At 37.9% G+C, this 20,398-nt stretch overlaps 1 protein-coding gene across 1 annotated transcript in view; it reads right to left on the reverse strand.

The window, feature by feature from the left end:
* Nucleotides 1–1,505: 1,505 nt before the first annotated feature.
* Nucleotides 1,506–20,398, reverse strand: part of LOC103669181 (ovostatin homolog 2-like) — a 63,947-nt gene continuing 45,054 nt past the window's right edge. The window contains exons 21-39 of the mRNA XM_040642604.1: nt 19,786–19,874; nt 19,596–19,701; nt 18,946–19,174; nt 18,454–18,583; nt 16,260–16,378; nt 15,287–15,338; nt 14,445–14,528; nt 13,471–13,647; nt 12,631–12,712; nt 11,441–11,597; nt 9,146–9,220; nt 7,915–8,080; nt 6,689–6,900; nt 5,570–5,779; nt 4,970–5,094; nt 3,834–3,924; nt 3,398–3,466; nt 2,283–2,385; nt 1,506–1,558 (exon numbers count right to left, since the gene is read on the reverse strand). Coding sequence (XP_040498538.1) covers nt 1,506–1,558; nt 2,283–2,385; nt 3,398–3,466; nt 3,834–3,924; nt 4,970–5,094; nt 5,570–5,779; nt 6,689–6,900; nt 7,915–8,080; nt 9,146–9,220; nt 11,441–11,597; nt 12,631–12,712; nt 13,471–13,647; nt 14,445–14,528; nt 15,287–15,338; nt 16,260–16,378; nt 18,454–18,583; nt 18,946–19,174; nt 19,596–19,701; nt 19,786–19,874 — 2,329 coding nt within the window. The remainder of the gene's footprint in view (nt 1,559–2,282; nt 2,386–3,397; nt 3,467–3,833; nt 3,925–4,969; nt 5,095–5,569; nt 5,780–6,688; nt 6,901–7,914; nt 8,081–9,145; nt 9,221–11,440; nt 11,598–12,630; nt 12,713–13,470; nt 13,648–14,444; nt 14,529–15,286; nt 15,339–16,259; nt 16,379–18,453; nt 18,584–18,945; nt 19,175–19,595; nt 19,702–19,785; nt 19,875–20,398) is intronic.

The raw sequence follows: 20,398 nt of genomic DNA on the forward strand, positions 1-20,398 counted from the left end.
GGGGGAGTGGGAGAGGAAGAAACAGGCTCACAGCGGAGGCGCCTGATGCGGGGCTCAATCCCAGGATCCTGGGATCATGCCCTGAGCCGAAGACAGCTGCTTAACGACTGAGCCACCCAGGCGCCCCAGTATAAAGAAATTCTTAACAAATTGAAATAAACTTTTGTAGCGTCAGATGTGGACTGACACCAGCAGTTTATCTATGATGAATCAATTCATAAACATTTATTAACAGCCCAGTTGTAATTTAAGAACTATTAGCAGTATACACTGGGCAGGGAGATTACAAAAATAAGTAAGTCTAACCATCGTCTATTAAAACACTCTATTTTTAATTTGTTGGGTCCTGATGATAGATCCTAGTATACTCTGTTTCCAATTTATTTTTGACCCCACAACTGGAGAATTTATCTGTATCCATTTTTTGCCTCTACCACTATCCCAGCAGGGTTAGAAGACTATGAAAGTCAGTAGAGAAATTGTTTTCATATCCTTATTTTCTCCAGTTTCCTCCTGCCTTGGTTTTCTCAATATTAATTTATTGTTTTATCAGTAGTGTTAAGTGGAGCAAAGGATAGACATTGAATATTGCTTTTCGGGAATAAGTGACAAGATCAGTACAAAAAAATACTTTTTAAAAAGATAAAATACCCTTGGATTACCCTCTCAATCAAGTATGGGAATTCAATAAATCCATCAATTAATTTACGACTTTCTAGGTTCTTCTCCCCCATTCTTTGATGATATTTCACAGAGAAGAGTCTATGTGTTTTCTATTGTGTGTGTTTCTTTTATTTCCTTGAGCTCATACGAAGTCCTCTCCAACTAGAAAGCCCTGAGTTTTCTTGGATGAAAATTATGTGTAATATACTGAAAGAAAAGAAAATCACAGACTCAGATGAGAAGTGAGAGCATTTTATGGGATAATAAAGAAATAAAATCTAATAAGAAAGAAGTCATGGAAGATTGCAGTATATTCAGTACAGGAGACGGTTCACGGTTTTCTTCCAGGTTTGATACAGAAGAATGAGTTTGTTTGAAGTAAATAGCTTTCCACCTGGGATTTAAAAACATAGTTTAAACAATAAATAACTCTGTGTGTGTGTGTATATAAATAAATATATAGATATAGCTAAGCAAACATACATATATACAAACATACACACACACACACATATATGATTACGTACGTGGATATGTATACATATAGGTACGTATGTATTTAATGACCTATCAACTTATAAAACACAGGTGAGTGATTTTTAAAAATAAGACATGGATAACAGCCACATATATAGTTGTAAATTCTTTAAAGCTATTTTGAAGAAATAAATAAAATCTTAATGGCTATCAGAATACTCCTCTGGTGCACATAGCTATTCAACCCTGTGACTTATCACAGACTTCTCTTTGCTTCATCCACTGTATCTTTTTTAGGTTTCACTTTAGCACCAGATGTGTTTTCTATTTGTAATTTCCTTACCTTTTCCTGGGCTTTATTTGTCTCACTGGGAAACTGACACACTGTTGATGTTGTAAGAAACAAGGGCATATTCATCTGGAAAATAAAGGAAAGTTCACCATTCTTAAATTTCCAACCTTCTATAATCAGATTATGTCAGACAGTATAGATACATCAGGTCTAATCTTTCCAATAATTTCATAAGACAGTTGATCTCTTCTTCATTTTCTAAATCCAAAAACATCCTATTAAAGTTTAAGGCATTTCATGAAGTACATTCAATTGGTAAATGACAGAGCAGGAATTCAAATACTTCTTGACAGACTTTATATGACATTCAATGAGAAACTAACAGCACTGACCTTCCAGGGAAAATTTTTATGGTCTTTGCAACATCGTAGTCATTGTTTTGGAACCTAATCTATCGAGGCTTTCCTATAACATTTCAGAATATTGCCCGCTCCCCTTGTCAAATCCAAGTCCATAAAAGTAGCATGAAATGGTAAGTCTTGGCATTAACAACAACAAAAATAACAACAAAAGGAACCTGAGGCTCAGCATGGTTTGTATTTTAAGTTAAAGGGGAGCCCTCTCACACTGTATCAAAAAGATTCTAGGAGTTGAAAAACTCTGGTAACTGGAAAATGACCCAGTCAGAAGATAAATCAAAGAGAAAAAAAATATCAATTTATATAAAGTAAAACCAGTCGTCATTTAGTCTTTGATGATGGAGGATGATTTTGGAAAACTTAGTGGCTCAGGGAGTCTTAGATATAGATATAATGTTCAGTAGCTTTAGGGCATGGCATTGCTTGCCTACCTTTTTCATAATAATCATAGACCATAACGGGGGCTGGCTGAATGTTGGACACAAGGTTGGTTTGCTCAACAGAGAAAGTAAAATGATTTGCTGTACCAAAAACCTGTAAAGATACAAAGTATAAATACATCAGGACTGTACCCCACAAAGACACAAATCATAAATACATTAGGTATAAATCAGCAGGTCTGCAAAAAGAAAATCAGAGCAAATTATCTCCAGAAGTTCATGATTTACCCAATTTAATAGATCTAGGGTATCAGGATCTTACGTAATGACAAAATAATGAGTTTGGCGACATTAAATTATATGACATTTTAAGTTCCTTTGCTTATAGTGAGGTGCAAGGAATGTAGTTGAAAGCATGAGGGTAATGTAGGCATTTATGTGAATGGTAATGATGTACACATAGAAGGGATGACTCAAACTCCTTCCAGCCTTTGTTGGAGTTCAGGTCAAACTATAAAAGAATTACACATCTGCTCTGTGTTCATACTATGTTAGGTATTGCAAGGAATGAAAAACAGGGACGCGATATTTCTGACTTGAGAGTTGCCTAGTAAAGTAGCTAAAACACATATGAAATAATGTTAGAGTCAACAGGGAGAAGATAGATTATCAGCGGGACTGAAGAACACTGATCATCTTTAATATCCCATATTTTCTGAAAAACCTTTTCATATATACAGCTGATCCTCAAACAGTTCAGGGGTTCGGGGCACCAACCCCCCTGTGTAGTTGAAAATCTGCATATAAATTTTGACTTCCCCAAATCTTAACTACTAACAGCTTACTGATGACCAGAAGCCTTACTGATAACATAAACAACATCTATTCTGTAGATTATATGTATTATATACTGCTTTCTTACAGTAAAGCAAGCTAAAGAAAATGTTATCAAGAAAATCATAAAGAAGAAAGAATATATTTACAGTATTGTACTGCATTTATTAAAAAAAAAATCCTGTGTGAATGGACCCATGCAGTTCAAACCTGTGTCGTTCAAGTGTCAACTGGATATATTCATCTACATGTGAATAAAATACAAGCATCCTATTATCTTCAGAAAAGAAGAGAAAGCCATAGAAGAAATAAACAGTTATTGCTCAACTTACAGTTTCCAAGTAGAAAAGAACATGGTCATTCTTGACTTCAGTCTTCATCACTCGGCCATTGTTTTCAAGCTTTATAGAAATTGGCAGGGAGGCATGGAGAATAAATATTAAAGAATACCTTCCAGTATTGAATGTTTCATGCTTTTTACTTCACCGATTGTCAGGAATCTGTATTATGGATGTTCCCTGTGCCATGATATTTTATAAACAACAAGTAAGGACTAAATAAAGAACTCAATTATGAACTATGGGAAGAATGACTGCCAAGAGCTACAAATTAAAAACACTGTCTCTCTAGCATTACAGCAAAAATAAACATGAACTCTGAATACATTTGTTTAAAGGAAGAAGTGCATGACTTTGTTTAGTTAACGAATTATTTTATCTACACACTATTGCTTTTTCCGTGCTGAAAGTGTAGGCTTCTATTATTTACCTCCTCAATGGATGCCATGACTGGAGTAAACCCTGACAGCATTTTTACATCAACAAGGACCATATTAGAGTTATTGCGAATTCCAGTATACCTGAAATTTAAAAACAAACACAAGCGTAGACAACAGTCTAGAAAGGTGACCTATCTTACGGCAAGGATGGTGGATTCATAGATACCAACTGGCCATATGTCTGGAGGAAAGGCAAAGAGCTGAAGAGGGAACATCTGAAGAAAGTCACTCTCAAACATCTGAGAATAGGCACAACTAGAGTGACAGTGGACACGTAAGTTGAAATAAAGAGTGAATTATCTGGACCTGGAATCTCCCCAATCTCTTTGAGGCCTCAAAGTCCTAGCTTATAAGCAAAGCTGATAAATTTATATCACATCTACTTAGGTTAGCCTTAGATTTGCACAATACCTAAAGGATATCTTTGTTTAGAAGGCAAGATTTTGGCAGAAACTTAGAGTAAGCATGCCCCCAACCCATGTAGGTTATGTCCCTAACGCTGGGCAGCATTGTTGGCACACGAAGTTGAGAGTTTTGTGGTGTATGTAGTTCTTATCTTAGCTCGGATGTTTAAGAGATTTTCATTTGGAAATCCTAAGAAAAATCCCCCAGATGAATTTTACTCAGTGTTTCCCCACATATTAATGAGGGCTAAAACTCTCTGGCAGCTGTAAATCATATTTTAATTCAAGAGAATTATTTTGTCAACTCCAAAAAATAAAAGTCTAAAATTTTGCTCTATGCAGTTTTGGAATAAGCATCGTAAGTTTTCTGATGTCGGCCCACCTGTGCTTGTCTTTAGGAGAAAAATATCAACTGCATTGTCCAAATCTGACAGTACTTCCATACACACAAAACAATGGAGGCATTGCTGGCATATCCGTGAGGCAGAAACTTTGAAGTTTATACTTGCCTACAGTATACATCTTACTTGCATAAGTACTAGACTGTGGCGTGCACACAGAGAGCTAGAAAGAGACTATGCTACAGAACTATCACCACCAACCAGATGAACTCATCTGGTTACCATCATTAATATTGATTTTGCTACTGTTTAAAACAATTATTTTTTTCATCTATTACCATCTTTCTAACCCAGGAGTCGATGTCAAAATGGGACACTTACTTGAGGGTTACTGTCAGGTCAAAATTACTCTGGAATGTATCTGAAGAGTTTTTCTTGATCATTTCCAAGGAAAGGGAAAATCCAGATGCTTTTTTAGGCAGTAGTACATTATACCTTAGAGTACCCTAGAAAGAATAGCAAATCAGAAGACAATCCATTCCTTTATCCTGTAGTAAGAACCGAAGGACTTATTTTTTCCTCTACTTTCATTATTATTGCACATTATTTTACTTATTTACCATCAAGGAATAAGGCAAAATGTAATTGTTCAGTTTTCAGAAGATGCAAGAATCTTTACATAAGCAAGTAACCTTGACATAATGGAAATATCAGAATGCTTTCTAACAGTGACACTCTTCAAGAAACTCCTCAGTTATCCAGCTATGCTTAAAAGTATCTCTTCGTAAAATAATTTGCATTTTCAGCTATTTATTAGAAAATATCAGTGACAGCAAGAACAGATAATAATGGAAATACACTATGGTAAAATAACAGTCTGTGTTATTTATATTATTTATATAATTTAAATAATAACTGAAAGGATAGTCTAGCTCTTTAACTGGCAAACATTTATCTCTATCTCAGGTAGATTTCTATTACCTGGATAAATGCACAACCTTGTCCTTCCACATCTACTGTGTATTGTCCATGTGCTTTTGTTAGTTCGGACCGCTGGACCAGTAAGCGATTGTCATTGTTAACCTGGAAAATCTTACTGGATTCTTCACTGCTAAAGGTGACAGTGTTTTGATCATCAGAGAAGGTGAACTTCATGTAGTGGGTTATGGCAAGAAGACAGACGGCAGTATCCTGCAAAGAACAGTAGAAGCAAAGATCTAAGCTTGATACAATGCAATATTAGTCATCATTTGACCATGAACTTTAAGTCAATCCATAAAAACATTCCAAAGTCAACAGAACACCAAGAAAAAAATCCTAAACAACAGGAAAATACATTTGCTTATGCAATTGTTGTCATTTAGTCTCCCTCAACAAATCTTAGATTTCAGTAGTCTAAATCTATAAGATTTTCCATTATGTCCATTTGCTAAGTATTTTGGCTGCCTTGGAGAATGCTTATGCCCATCGATCTTCGAGGAAAGGAATCAAAATCAGAAAAGGACGTCGGCAGATTCACTAACACATGGTTCTATTCAGAAACTAAGACTACGGCAAAGAAAGTAAGGAGGGAAGTCAGGATTTCCTTTGTGGGAAAGAAACTGCATTTCTTTGAATTTTAATTTTTTTCCTGTTAAGACATAAACCACTCTTCTTTTTATATCCCTTTCTTCTGTTACGCATTCCTTTCATTTGTATTTACCAATGTATAAACCACAGAAATAGAATCTTTCTACTTGGTTGGTTGATATGTAGTATCATATATCATTGGATAGCCAACTTATCATCAAGACTCTATGACAACCATCTCTTCTAAACCTATATTCCACTTTTACTGTGTAAGTGGAGGTATAAATGAGTCATAAATTCCTTGAAAAGAGGCCTTAGTTTGTTCATTTGTACATAGCGAATTTTTACTAGTGTCTGTTACACAAGGATGGCCCAATAAATAGTTGTTGACTAAATAACAGGATACATGATATCAGATATTCTTCATCTCAGGAGGCATTTTCTATGATTACCTTTGCTATCTAGATGAATGAAAAGTAGCATCTTTTGCATTGCACCTATTGTCATTAAGATCGGGAGCACATCAATCACCTGAGTGGAAGAGAAGCCCCCGTGGGAATTCATCTGTTGGGCAAGCCACTGCACGATCTTACTCGCATAGGTAAGGTCGGGAGTTTTCTTAGAAAGAACAGCCAACAGCACGTAACAAGTCTTCTCGGTCTCAGCTGAAGGTGCGTGAGGAATAAAGGATGGGGATGCTTCCGTCTTGGGTTTCTTTGCTCTTTCCCAATATATCACATTATCTGAGGAAAAGGAAGAATTTTCACAGAGTCCCTATAAATACCACTAATTACACATAAGAACAGTGCAAATTCCATTCCTGGCCCCTGCCGTGGGCTGAGATGTGTCCTCTTTTTTTTTTTTTAAGATTTTATTTATGTATTTGACAGAGAGAGAGCACATAAGCAGGGGCAGAGGGAGAGGGAGAAGCAGGCTTCCCACCGAGCAGGGAGCTCGAGGTGGGGCTTCGATCCCTGAACGCTGGGATCATGACCTGAGCCGAAGGCAGATGCTTAAAGACTGAGCCAACCAGGCGCCCCGAGATGTGTCCTCTTAAAATTCACATATTCAGGTCCTAATCTACAGTGCCTCAGAATGTGACTATATTTGGAGATAGGGCTTTTTTTAAAGGGGTGATTCCATTAAAATGAAGCTGTTAGGGTGGGCCCTAATCCTGTATGACTGGAGTTCCAATAAGAAGAGGAAATCGGGATATACAGAGGGGACACTGGATAGGCAGGCACAGAGAGAAAAGCCCTTGTGAAGACAGAGGGAGAAGACAGCCAACTATAAGCCAAGGAGAGAGAATTTAGAAGAAACCACACCCGTTGACACCTCAGTCTTGGACTTCTAGCCTCCAGAACCATGAGATAATACATTTCTGTTGTTGAAGCCACCTAGTCGGGGTGTCTTGTTATGGTGGCCCTACTAGCACACTCATACAGCCTCCAGTAGCAACTTCCTTAGGTTAAAAGTGGTGCGTGATTAAGTTGCACAAACAGTACTTTTGGTCTATGGTGTGGTCATCATGCTTGATTTCCTTTACTTCACTCATTTGAAGAGAAACTAGCAGAAAGGAGAAAGAGGGAAGTAGAAAATGTATAATGTTCTTTAAAGATGAAGGGACCACTGAGAAATTCCGTAAGAGAAATAGAAGCATAGCGGTGAAGACAGGGTTCCTATATGATTGCTGAGTAAGTTTCATTGCTTTCTTCTCAAGGTCAACCCCATTAGTAAAAATGAAGAATACTACTTACTTGTTTTGGTAGCAGATTTATCCAGGATCTGGAGTAAGGATTCCACTTGCTTCTCTCTTTCAGCTAATGCGAAAGCATAAGCAAGAATTGCATGGATGTAGCCATTAGTGATGCCACCTTCCAGTGCCTCCTCCAGGCAAAAGAGCCCATTTCGTACAGCAGGAAACTAATCAAGGAGAAGGATGATATATTTTAAAATAATATCTGAATACTTTATAAGCTTGCTGAATATTTAAACTAATCGTTCTTTAAAATGTCTATTATATATCCTTGTATATTTTACATACAAGCTTATTCATATACACACATGTATTATACTTTATAAATATTGTTGAATTTCATTTTTAATGGCAATATTAGTATTTGGGAAATAAAATGTAAGTAATATGAAAATAGCAGTTTTATATCTCATCAGTTATATTTTAATTAATAATATGTATTTCTTCTATGTGGCAAAGCATAAGAATGAATTTATTTTTAGACCAAGATATTTTACTCTAATGCCTAAAATAGAGGCTTATATTCCTAAAGATGATTTTCGAGATATACGAAGGACCGTGAAAATTCCTGCTATCTTAGTTCAGGAATAGATTTTTTAGTCAGATAATCTGAATTTTGGATTGGGGGTGGCCAATATGAATCATGCTTAAGTTGAAAATGTTTACACAGTGAATTGATTAGACAAACAGAATATTGGGTTATGTCTGTACATAGACTAGGGATTCTTAACCTGAAATTCACGGATGAACTTCAGGAGATATCTCAATACCCGAAATGGTATAAGAAGCTTGTGCATGGGGGCGCCTGGGTGGCACAGCGGTTAAGCCTCTGCCTTCGGCTCAGGGCGTGATCCCGGCGTTCTGGGATCGAGCCCCACATCAGGCTCCTCCGCTATGAGCCTGCTTCTTCCTCTCCCACTCCCCCTGCTTGTGTTCCCTCTGTCGCTGGCTGTCTATCTCTGTCGAATAAATGAATAAAATCTTAAAAAAAAAAAAAAGAAGCTTGTGCATGTGTGCAGTTGTGTATTCTCCCTAGAGAAAAACTCAACAGTGCTCATCACCGGTTCCTACAAATCAAAAAAACTTTGAGCAGCAGTCACTTAAGGGGTGGTAATGAATTAAACGCTCCCTTGATGTTTCATTCGGTCTGACAATTTCGGATCATTCTGAATCCATAATTGATTTAATGTGCATTTAAGTGACTAGAACTCAAGGATGATGGGAAGCCATACAGTGAAATTGAGTCCAGCTTCAAGGAAGGCTCCAACAACATATGCAGTGAATAAAATGTCCTCTTCATCTCCACCCTAAACACAAAGGCACAATTAATCAGAGAGGACAGTAGACCACACACACACAAAAGAGCTATTCTTCTGAAGTGAAACAAAGTATGAAAGAAACACTGGAACAAATACCCTTATTAAAGAAAAACACCTTAAATGTAATTTTAAAATTAAATGGTTAATAACTATGCTGTCTAAGAATCCATCAAGATTCATTATAGTAATGAAATAAAAAATACCATTAATCTCAAGTATACTAATGCCATATATCATCTATTGATGTGACCTAGTTTTGGGCATGAATTCCAAGGAATTCGCGTGGCTCTATTTTACTCTACTTGTTGTTAATTTGGAAAAGCAAACAAGGAAGTTCGCGGCGGAGCAGAAAGTTTCTGTGAAGCTGCCTGAACCTCCCTGGAAAAGCATCCTAAGAGGTAACAATAGTCAGGTCTCGTAGATTCTTTTTTTTTCTTTAAGATTTTTTTTAAATTTATTTATTTGACAGAGATAGAGACAGCCAGAGAGAGAGGGAACACAAGCAGGGGAAGTAGGAGAGGAAGAAGCAGGCTCACAGCAAAGGAGCCCGATGTGGGGCTCAATGTGGGGCTCGATGTGGGGCTCGATCCCAGAACACCGGGATCACGCCCTGGGCCGAAGGCAGACGCTTAACCGCTGTGCCACCCAGGCGCCCCAGGTCTCGTAGATTCTTAAAGTGTAAAATCAGAAAAACATTTTTAAGTTACGCAATTTGTAAGCTGACAGTGCACAAAAATGCAGTGGGGAATTTAAGCCTCAAATAAACCAGCATCCACACAAGAGATTCTGATTCAGAAAGTCAAGAATAAGACACAGGGACATGAATGGGTGCTTTAATGATACTAATGCGAACATCATTCAGATGGCATCGGAGATCCACTGATCTGGTATAAACCTCTCATTTTCTCTATTTAAGCAAAAGGTGACCTCTTTCTTCAGAAAATGAATTTCTGAGGAGCTCGGTTTTCAAGGTGCAAATAATTATAGAAGGAAACAATAAACTAAGCTGTGGGGATCCATTTAAATGGTAAGTTCTATTGCCATTCCTCTGCAGAGTAGGTTTTTATTTTTCCCTTGGTTCTTACGCCTTCCCAACACAACACACACACACACACACACACACACACACACACACACACACAATTATGGAGAAGGGATTGGGTAAGAATAGACAAACTGAAGCAGTGATCAGTGATGAATCCAGTAGGAAGAAAGTTATGGAGATGTTTTAGAAGAGAACATGAAAAACTCTCATGTTCTACATGGGAACAAGAGCTCTTCTCTACCAGGGAGCTCCTGTAGTGAAGAATAGATTTGGAATAATTTAAAGACATTTTTCTATATCACAAACAGTATAACAATTTGAAAACAATCTGCATTAAATTAAATACCACACAGAATGGCCATTTGTCCATATTTTGAATGGATTAGCTTTACGTTCCAAAATCCAAGAATAGGAGCGGTGATTAGGAAGGATACAGAGGGAAAGCCCAGAATATTTCAGGTGAAATTAGGGCATGCTAAAATATCATGACCAGAGGGACTGTTTTCAGAGGGAAATACAAAGTTAGGAGAATAAAGGGCACAGAGGATGGAATGGAGGTGGACAGCTTTCTGCAAATCCAGGAAATCAGAAGGGAAAATGTCTAGTGATTTACCTAAATATGGACAGGAGAAGGGAAGGCCTGAGTACTGTTCAGTTCATTTCAGTTGAATTTTGACCTATAGAAAGCAAGGCCTTTATGATTTGACTTGAGAAGGTATTGGAAGAGTGTTTCACTGAAATGCTGTAAATTACTAGTCTTCCTGAAATTTCTTGCCATCCATAAATAGAAAGAATTCCCTAATCAGAGTGCCTGCCCCTGACATATTGTCTGGTTCCAAATTTATGAATGTTTCCTTCCAAGGTTTCTTTTCTCTTCCTTCTCTCCTGTTTTCAGTGTATCCACTGAAGGAGACTAGTTGCATGGAAGAACTAAAGACAGCGAAGCAAATCACAGATTCAGGAGGAGTTGAGTCCAGCTAGGGTTAGCATGCATGCCGTGGAATGATGCTGTCGACCAGTACGCCATGGGCCTATGACTCCGCAGACTCAGAAAGGGTAACAGTCACAGGAAAAATATCCCTGTTCCAAGTTAGTTAGATCAGAGATAGGAAAGGTAGGCCATGCAAAGGGGCAAGGAAAGCCTTGTTCTGATCGTCTCTCACCTCCCAGGCATTGTTGAAAAGCTTGCCATCACTTTTAAAGCAGCCATTTTTGTTCTGTTTGCTTGAAAGCCAGATTAAGGTCTCTTTCTGAACTTGTTCATCAACGTAAACATATTCCTTCATTCTCTCTAATGTCTTAAAAGTAAGAGCACTGAGCCTGCAATGCAAATCACTAGTTAGACAAAGTTAGGTAAGAAAGAAATGTTCTCTACTGCACGGGTTCATCACCATTATTCCCTTTGGATAATGGATGCATCTAATTTGGCTAATGTTGACTGTAAAGAATCTTTATTGATAGTGAGTTTTCTCTTTGGGTCAATAAAATGTTATGAATATCAAATAGTAAAAAAAAACGTTATTTTCAGCATGTTTACAAATAAGGTTCTTGCTTTATGGCTCATTGGATTATCTACACATGGAGATGGATTGCCCTGGGGCCTTCTAGGTTTTTTGGTTTTTATTTGTTTGTTTTTTAGAGACAGAGGGAGAGAGAGAAAGAAGGGTGGGGAGGGGCAGGGGGAGAGGGAGAGCCTGATGAGGGGCTTGATCGCAAGACCCTGAACTCATGACCTGAGCCGAAATCTAGAGTTAGATGCTTAACTGACTGAGCCACCCATGTGCCGCTGGTTTTACTTTCCTCTCTGGTTTTACTTTCCTCTCCCCTGACTCTACATGGGTCTCTGAGCAGTGTAGACTAGCCTGTGCCATTTTCCACAAAGTTAGGCTGTGGAAGTACAAGGGTTTGTCAGTAAATGATGAGACTTCTAGGCATATTGCCACCGGCAGTCCAGGATATGGGTGCTAGAAATAAGTAATCAAACACTTTAGCTTCTCTGATTCACCTCTGTAAATTCACTTTGAAACCCACTTTGGGGGGCACCTGGGTGGCACAGCGGTTAAGCGTCTGCCTTCGACTCAGGGCGTGATCCCGGCATTGTGGGATCAAGCCCCACATCAGGCTCCTCCGCTATGAGCCTGCTTCTTCCTCTCCCACTCCCCCTGCTTGTGTTCCCTCTCTCACTGGCTGTCTCTATCTCTGTCAAATAAATAAATAAAATCTTTAAAAAAAAAAAAAAGAAAAAAAGAAACCCACTTTGCTTCCAGATCCCACCACACTCAACCCCCTTAGACCATCCCAAGCCCTCCTCAGATCACTCCTATATTGCTTAAAATAAAATTTCATCTCTTACCATATGCTTCCTTTCTGATTCCTCTGCCGAAACACACTATATGAACCATCATAGTTTTTGAAAGACAACTGCTTTTGATAACCTAAAGTAAAAAATCGTAGGAAATTATCTTTTTAATCTAAGAAAACTAGAAGAAAAAGAATGGCATAGAGCAAGCCTTGTGTTTGGGTTTTAGACAGACATAAATCACTAGCTTGACCATTTCAATTTTAATTTCTGAAACTCAGGGTCTCTATTCATAGCGGGAAAAACTAACTCCAAGTTTAGAGGGTTTTACTGACAAGATATTACATGTGACTACGCCCAGCTCAGTAACTGGCACTTAATTAATTATTTAATATCTTTTCCTTAAAGTTAATTGACTTCTGTGTTAACTTTCTGAAAAGAAAACCTGAAGAAATTATACCCTTGGGCCTTTCCTTGATATCATATTTTACAAGATTTATATACCCTTTTTCTACATGCAAATCCAATCACTTCATTGCAATGGAACACCGCTGAGCAAACAAATAAAGAAATTGATAGATGAACAATTTATAGCTACAGTAGCAACAAACAAGGTAGCTGGGCAAAATATTCAGATTAAAAAAACTGGGCTCATAATTTGAAATGTTATTGTTCTGAATAATGAAGCCAAATGACCACACTGATATTGAAGCAAAAAAAAAAAAAAAAGAAAAAGAAAAAGAAAGAATAGTGAGGACTCAGAGCACCCCAGTCCAGAGTACAGATCCACTTTCTCCCCACGAGAATACCTTATAATAACAACTATATGACATCTTAGTATTAGTAACAATTGGTTTTATTTTTTATGGGCAGAAATTACTTAAGTGGTCTCACCGTTAGACAAGAAAAAGAAAGCCTTAGATTTAACTTCCTCTGTCAACTGTTTAGTAGATTTCAGATAGTCAAGGACATAGGTGTCCGATGCTAGTAGGGCAACATTCTGCTCTCCACATCCGGAGGGCATTTGGAGAAGATTCTCCAGATTTTGCATCGCAAGTCCTAAAATATCCCCTAAAAATAAGAAAAGCAGAAGGTTACTACTGCTTCTAGTTGGCATCTCAGCATTAATAACTGTGGATAAAAGAGGCATAGTGGAAGAAGGAAATATTTAAAATTGCATTTAAAAGGTGGAGACAAGGAAAGTTTTCATGAGACAATTCTAAAGAGGAGATAGGCATGAAGGTGAAATTAAAGGAGTTTCCGTTATGAAAAATATTTCTGACAATCTCATTATCAGAGAGAGGGGGAGATTAGAAAAGTGTGTGTTCGTTTGCTTGTTTGTCATTATTATTATGCAAGAGTTTTCCTGTTACTGAGGAAATTCCCACTATCTTTTAACAAGCAGAGTTTATTCTGATTCTTCAAAAGGGAATTTAAGGGGTGCCTGGGTGGCTCAGTCAGTTAAGCATCTGCCTTTGGCTCAAGTCATGATGGTATCCAGCCCCAAGTCAGGCTCCCCAGTGGGGAACCGGCTTCTCCCTCTCCAAATGAATAAATAGTCTTTAAAAGAAAAGGGAATTTAATATTTCAGATGAATGAGCTATATAATAGAAGCCTTTGTTTTCTAAATGCCAGCTATCATCCAGCAAAACAAGCGTTTCCTAGGGACAAAGATTTGAAAACGGTACTGTAATCCCTTCGGATCCCACATGGAAACAGGCATAGGGGATGACATTCAGCAGTACTTCCCTCCAACTAATACTTTAGAAAAACCTCTCCATCCTGTTATTGTAAGGATTATTATTTTGTAAGATTACCTCAATCAAAGTTTTCAAATCATCGTGAAAGACAAGATTTAACCGACTTACCCACAACCGTGAAAAAGGCCCTGGCGGATCCTTCCACCACCCTGTCTGGCAAGTCCAAAACTACCTGCGTGGAGGCTTTGGTGCCTAGAAAGAAAATATTGATAAAAAAGATAATGTGATAACTTTCCTTTATAAACAATAGCAGATGCGTGGGACAAACATATTAGGAAATAGATTCCAGTATTTACTTTTATCTTGCAAGGTGCTTGTTAGAAAAGATGAAACTGACATCTCTGATCTAGTTTAGAATAACAGGACATTCAGAAAATGGTATATAAATGTGTGTATTGGATAATGGCCCTTATTTACCACTAGTTTAGTGCCTCAACTATGTATGTATGTAAAAAAAGGCAAAAAACAACTGACTATGACATATAAAACAGCACCCACAAAAGGGAAAGCTTGGAGACTCCCACTAAAATCAGGTCATCATCAGCAAGATGGCCACCAAGGAGGCGATTGAGGGGCGGTGATGCAGCTCTCAGTTGCTTTATCCCGACAGTACAATGGACATAATCCTGATCTTCCTCTGTCCAATACTGTACCGCGATCATGACGAGAGGAGCCAAAAATACATGAGATGGGAAAAACGGGTTGAGGCAGACCAATGTCATAGGTGAACGAAAAAAAAAATCTCATAAATAAATATACTTTTTTGTTAGCCAAAATTATATAGTGAAGATAGGGCATGAAATGAAGTAACCCTCCACTGGGTACTTAAAAGCAAATCACTGAAATGACTCAGTATGGCAAAGGAACCCATGTGGAAGGAGAGGAAATAAACTGACCCTGTTGATAATTTTTCTTTGGGACTAATTTGACCACCTAAAAGATCCTCTTACCTTTTGTACAGATAAGGAAACTTTGAGTCATTTCTTTTTCAATACCTTCAGGCTGTCAAAGAGTAAACAAAAACAAGCACAAAATAATGAGGCCCGGTCACCTTCCCCGTAGGGAACATAATCAAACGTCAGCTCATGGAGGCCTGGCTGGTGCAGGTTTGTCTCTGGGAGATGATCCATTCAGCCTCCCCCATCTGTTTAAATTTGAGTCACTGTACATTGCCAAGATCCACTTTAGACCCTGTGTTCCTGTATTTCGGACAGAGATAACTGATGTCATTGTGGGACACTCTCACCTCCTCTGTTCCTGTCTAGCATCTCCAATAGATAAACTAAAGTGTTTTGCAGAGTAGGGACAGGCCAAGAGGCAACATGAGAAATACGCACTGACGAGTGTTAATTCTTTTTGAGGATGATGGGAACAGCATGGGAGTGTAGGACAAGCAGACTTGTCTCAGCTTTGAGAGTCAGTTAAAAAAAAGAAGGGAAGAGCAACAGGTCTACAGGAAGTGTGAGTCAGAAGCAAGCAAAATAGGGGCGTCTGGGTGGCTCAGTAGTTAAGCATCTGCCTTGGGCGCCGGCTGTGATCCCAGAGACCCGGGATCGAGCCCCCTGCTCTGCTGGGAGCCTGCTTCTTCCTCTCCCACTCCCCCAGTTTGTGTTCCCTCTCTCACTGGCTGTCTCTCTCTGTCAAATAAATAAAATCTTCAAAAAAAAAATTCCATTTAAAAAAAAAAGAAAAGAAGCAAGCAGAATATTATCAAGCCTGTTTCAAGTGTTAAGTTTTACTACCCTGAGGTCAGGTATTAATGAAAGAAAGGATGAATTTTATTGCTGTTTAATTCATATAAAATGGTATGTCTTGTGTCAAAAGTAACCACAGTCAATTAATTAAGCCTGTTCAAGAAGAAAGTCTTTTCCTATTTAACTTATTTCTTATCTGGAAGAGCTTGATAGTTTCGCATATACGTACCTCTACCAACAGACTTTTGACCACAGTATCTTTCCAGTTTAGATTCCGCTGCTCAGCTCCTTCTTTTGGGCAGGCAGTACTTGGTCTGGACTCAGCAACTATAGTGATATTCACTTTACCTGGAAAACATTCCCGAATATAAGTTAAATGATAATTGGCCCCTTCTGTAATGGGAAATTATTAGAATCGAATGAACCACATCTTGAATGGGATGAACTGAATATTATCATCATTTTTGTGCTTAGACCAAAATAACTTGCTCTTTCTCTTGCCTGAAGATAATTTGGTATGTTCTGTTTTACCTGTTTCATGATTCCTTATATTAAATAAATGATTAGTTACTTAAAAAATAAAACAAACAAATAAGCAAAAAGCAGAATCAGACCTATAAATACAGAGAACAAAAAGATGGTTGCCAGAGGGAAGGGGGTGGGGGGGATGAGCAAAATGGATGAAGGGGAGTGGGAGGTACAGACTTCTAGTTACGGAATGAATGTCATGGGAATAAAAGGCACAGCATGGGGAATATAGTCAATGATACTGTAATAGCCTTGTATGGTGACAGATGGTAACTATACTTGTGGTGAGCACAGCGTAACCTACAGAGATGTTGAATCACTAAGCTATACATCTGAAACTGATTAACATTGTGGGCCAACTATACTCAAATAAAAAGTTTTTAAAAACCAACCAAACAAAAATAAGTGACTCATTTACTTAATTAAAAAGTAAGAAATTTTAAGGAAAAATAATAATTTGCAAAGCCAACAGAGCCAATTCTTTGATAATTAATTGTTTATAAAGGTTACATATGCCAATATGGGGACACAACATCAAATAATCAGGACTCTTAAATTCTCCCAAATTTGAACAAACAAAAATGTAAAATATGACATAGTGGAAAGGGCATTGGATTTAAATTAGTGCTAGCAAGGAATCCATTTTTTTTTTAACTTCTCGTGAATCATAGGTCATGCAATTAAAACCCATCCTCAGTTTCCTTACTTGTAAATATTAGAAGATTGAAAAGGAGATTTCTTTTGGTTGACTGTTACTGTATGCCTATACACCAATATATATATAACCAATTTATTATTCTTGTTTTTGCTTGTTGCTGTGTTTTGTCTCATTTGTTTCTTTTTAAGAAAGCCTTTCATTCTCCATTCTTAGAACTGTGTCCCCCACTTAAGGCCATAACACTTGCCATAAAAAATGCCATGTGGTGTTCTATCTTAATTGCCAGGGTAAGATTTCTGAAGACCGAGGGTAGTCAGAACAATTGAGAAACAAAATCTATCAGAAATCTAGTTTTAGTCAGACCAACCTCACAGATGAACAAACATGATCGCATAAATAAACTCTTTGCTGCCCCAAATAATAATACAATGAATAGGAAACATGAAATAAAGGAAATTTTAATGACAACTTTCTATGTAAATGATAATGAGTATCATCATCTACCACATCTAGCTTTTCCTGTGTACTAGACTCTTTTTAAAAGATAGGATAGTTTCAAATTAATTTTTCTATATTGCAGGTAACATGTGCATGAAGACAATACTCTTCTCAGTGTTTGACCTCCATCCTAGTGTTCAGTATTCTTGGTGTCTCATGATATGGTTAGTAAATTCGTGAATCCTGGCAATCATTGGGATTGAGGAGTAATTTTGGGATAGGTGACACCAGTTCCTGATGGTAGTTGAAAGTGAAGGAATTGGGAAACATTAATGAATATATAACCTTCTTTTAGCTCCTCCGCTGGGAGCCTGCTTCTTCCTCTCCCACTCCCCCTGCTTGTGTTCCCTCTCTCGCTGGCTGTCTCTGTCTCTGTCGAATAAATAAATAAAATCTTAAAAAAAAAAAGATTATAAAAACAGGATTTTTAACTGAGAATTTTAAAAAAGGAGAGGGAGAAAATTATGCTTGTATAGAGGATGTAAGGAAAATTAATGAAGGCAATAAAAGTAGGCTGCTTTTCCCCTTTACCTATTTCACCCATCCCAAGGATTAAGAGTGTGCTTATTATGATGAGCCCTGAATAATGTATAGAACTGTTGAATCACTACATCGTGCACCTGAAACTAATATAACACTATATGTTAACTTTACTGGAATTAAAAGTGAAAAAAAAAGGTCTGAAAAAAAAAAAAAGGCTGGCTTTCCATGAGAGATTGGCGTACACATAGCCACTTACCCAATGTCTTAGGTAATAGAGTCCAGACATATGTTTTCTTCTCTCCAGCTTGGATAACCTCACTGACATTGTTTTTAGGGGTGCTGATATTTGCCTCAAAATCCTGAGATGCTTCCAGCTGAACAGAAATCTAAAAAAACAGTCATGCAATGAGACTGGCTCTCCAAATACTTTACTGTTACTAATCCTCTTCCCATCTTGAGAATATTCACTATTTTAAGTTAGCAAAAATTAAAGATACCAGATGACTTCCCACAAGTAGAAAAATAGGGCAGAACACACATCGTAATGAAATGACATTGTCAAAGCAGTCTTTAAATCTTTGCTGTGAATTAAAGCAACTGTCTTTGTCTAAGGAATACAGAAACACGTCTTATCACTTTATAGTACCATTTTGCCCTTGAGAATAAAAGACGGCAATATTCAAGGAAAATACTGAGGCATCTTTTGGCCTTGTTAGATCTTGTCTCCAGGTCAAAGGGAACAGCTTACCTCTACACATGTGGTCAGGTAGCTGAAGACATTGACAATCAGATCAGATCGTTCATTTCGAACAACTGAAAAGGGCAAGGTCGTTTCAACAAAGAAAGGTTGGGAGATTTCCAGAGTAGCTGTTGACGAAATGCCAAATCCAGCATCCCCATTCACACAGAAGCCATCTGCCTGCCACTGGGTGATAGTATCAGGGATGCGGAAGGACAGATTTGCTGAGCCTGAGGAACTGAGGAGAGATCATTGATGAAATACATTCTTTGTCTAAACGAGGAAACTAAATTTAGTCCAGAGCAAGCAAAAAGGCATTAACTGAAGGTTAAAAGTAAATGAAAACTTTTAGACGGGGCATTAGATAACAATCTTGAGAGCCGGATGTGTATGAAATTTGTCCTTAAAAATGTCCCATTTCTTTAAACACTGCATTATTATTTTTTTTAAATTAAGGCAGCTTACATCTATCTGCATGAGATTAATAAATGAGAACGCTATAGAAAAAATAAAATAAGATACATGGTCAGTACATACAAATGTATGGTATATTTTACAGATACGGTACCGCTTTCTACACCCAGGAGTAAAGTTTCAGAGATCACAACAAAAATAAAATAGAAATAAAGATATGTAGGAGAGAAAACTCAAAAACTCACTCAACACTGACGAGGTCCCATATCCATGTCTCTGGAAAGTTTGTTCTTACTGTTTCTCTTACAGCCTGTTCCACAAAGTCAAAATTCTCCTTCATGCCTCCAGAAGCTAAAAGAAAAGAGAAATGCTTTCTTTGGAGGGAGTAAAGGTATGGGCTTCAGTGACGCACACTTAATTAGCCATGTCTTTAACCACACGTGCTTTGCTCCCGGGGCTCATTGCCAATAACTGTAGATCTCAACCAAGGCATCAGCATTTTGCGGTTCAAATCTCTGCCATTTCTAAAAACAACAACAAACAGACAAAAACAACAACCAGACTACATTGTTCCTCCACAACCAAATTTAGAGAAAGTGATGTTTATTCACTGGATGGAGTTTTTCATTTGACATTCTGGTGTCTGCCAGTTCCACTATGCTAACATTACCTTCCCTAAAGTTTCTAGTGTCATTAATGTTACTAATTCTAAAAAACACTTTCTTTCACTTGCTTGGCCTCTAGGCTGTATTTGGCATTCTTTTTTTTTTTTTTTAAGATTTTATTTATTTATTCGATAGAGATAGAGACAGCCAGCGAGAGAGGGAGCACAAGCAGGGGGAGTGGGAGAGGAAGAAGCAGGCTCATAGCGGAGGAGCCTGATGCGGGGCTCGATCCCACAACGCCGGGATCACACCCTGAGCCGAAGGCAGACGCTCAACCACTGTGCCACCCAGGCGCCCCTGTATTTGGCATTCTTAATCACGGTGTTCTTTTCAAACAGTCACTGTTGTCAGTATCATTCTAGTTCTCTTCTGTTTTGCCATTC

The sequence above is a fragment of the Ursus maritimus genome, unplaced genomic scaffold (assembly GCF_017311325.1).
Source record: "Ursus maritimus isolate PB19 unplaced genomic scaffold, ASM1731132v1 scaffold_26, whole genome shotgun sequence".
Classification (NCBI taxonomy): Eukaryota; Metazoa; Chordata; class Mammalia; order Carnivora; family Ursidae; genus Ursus; species Ursus maritimus.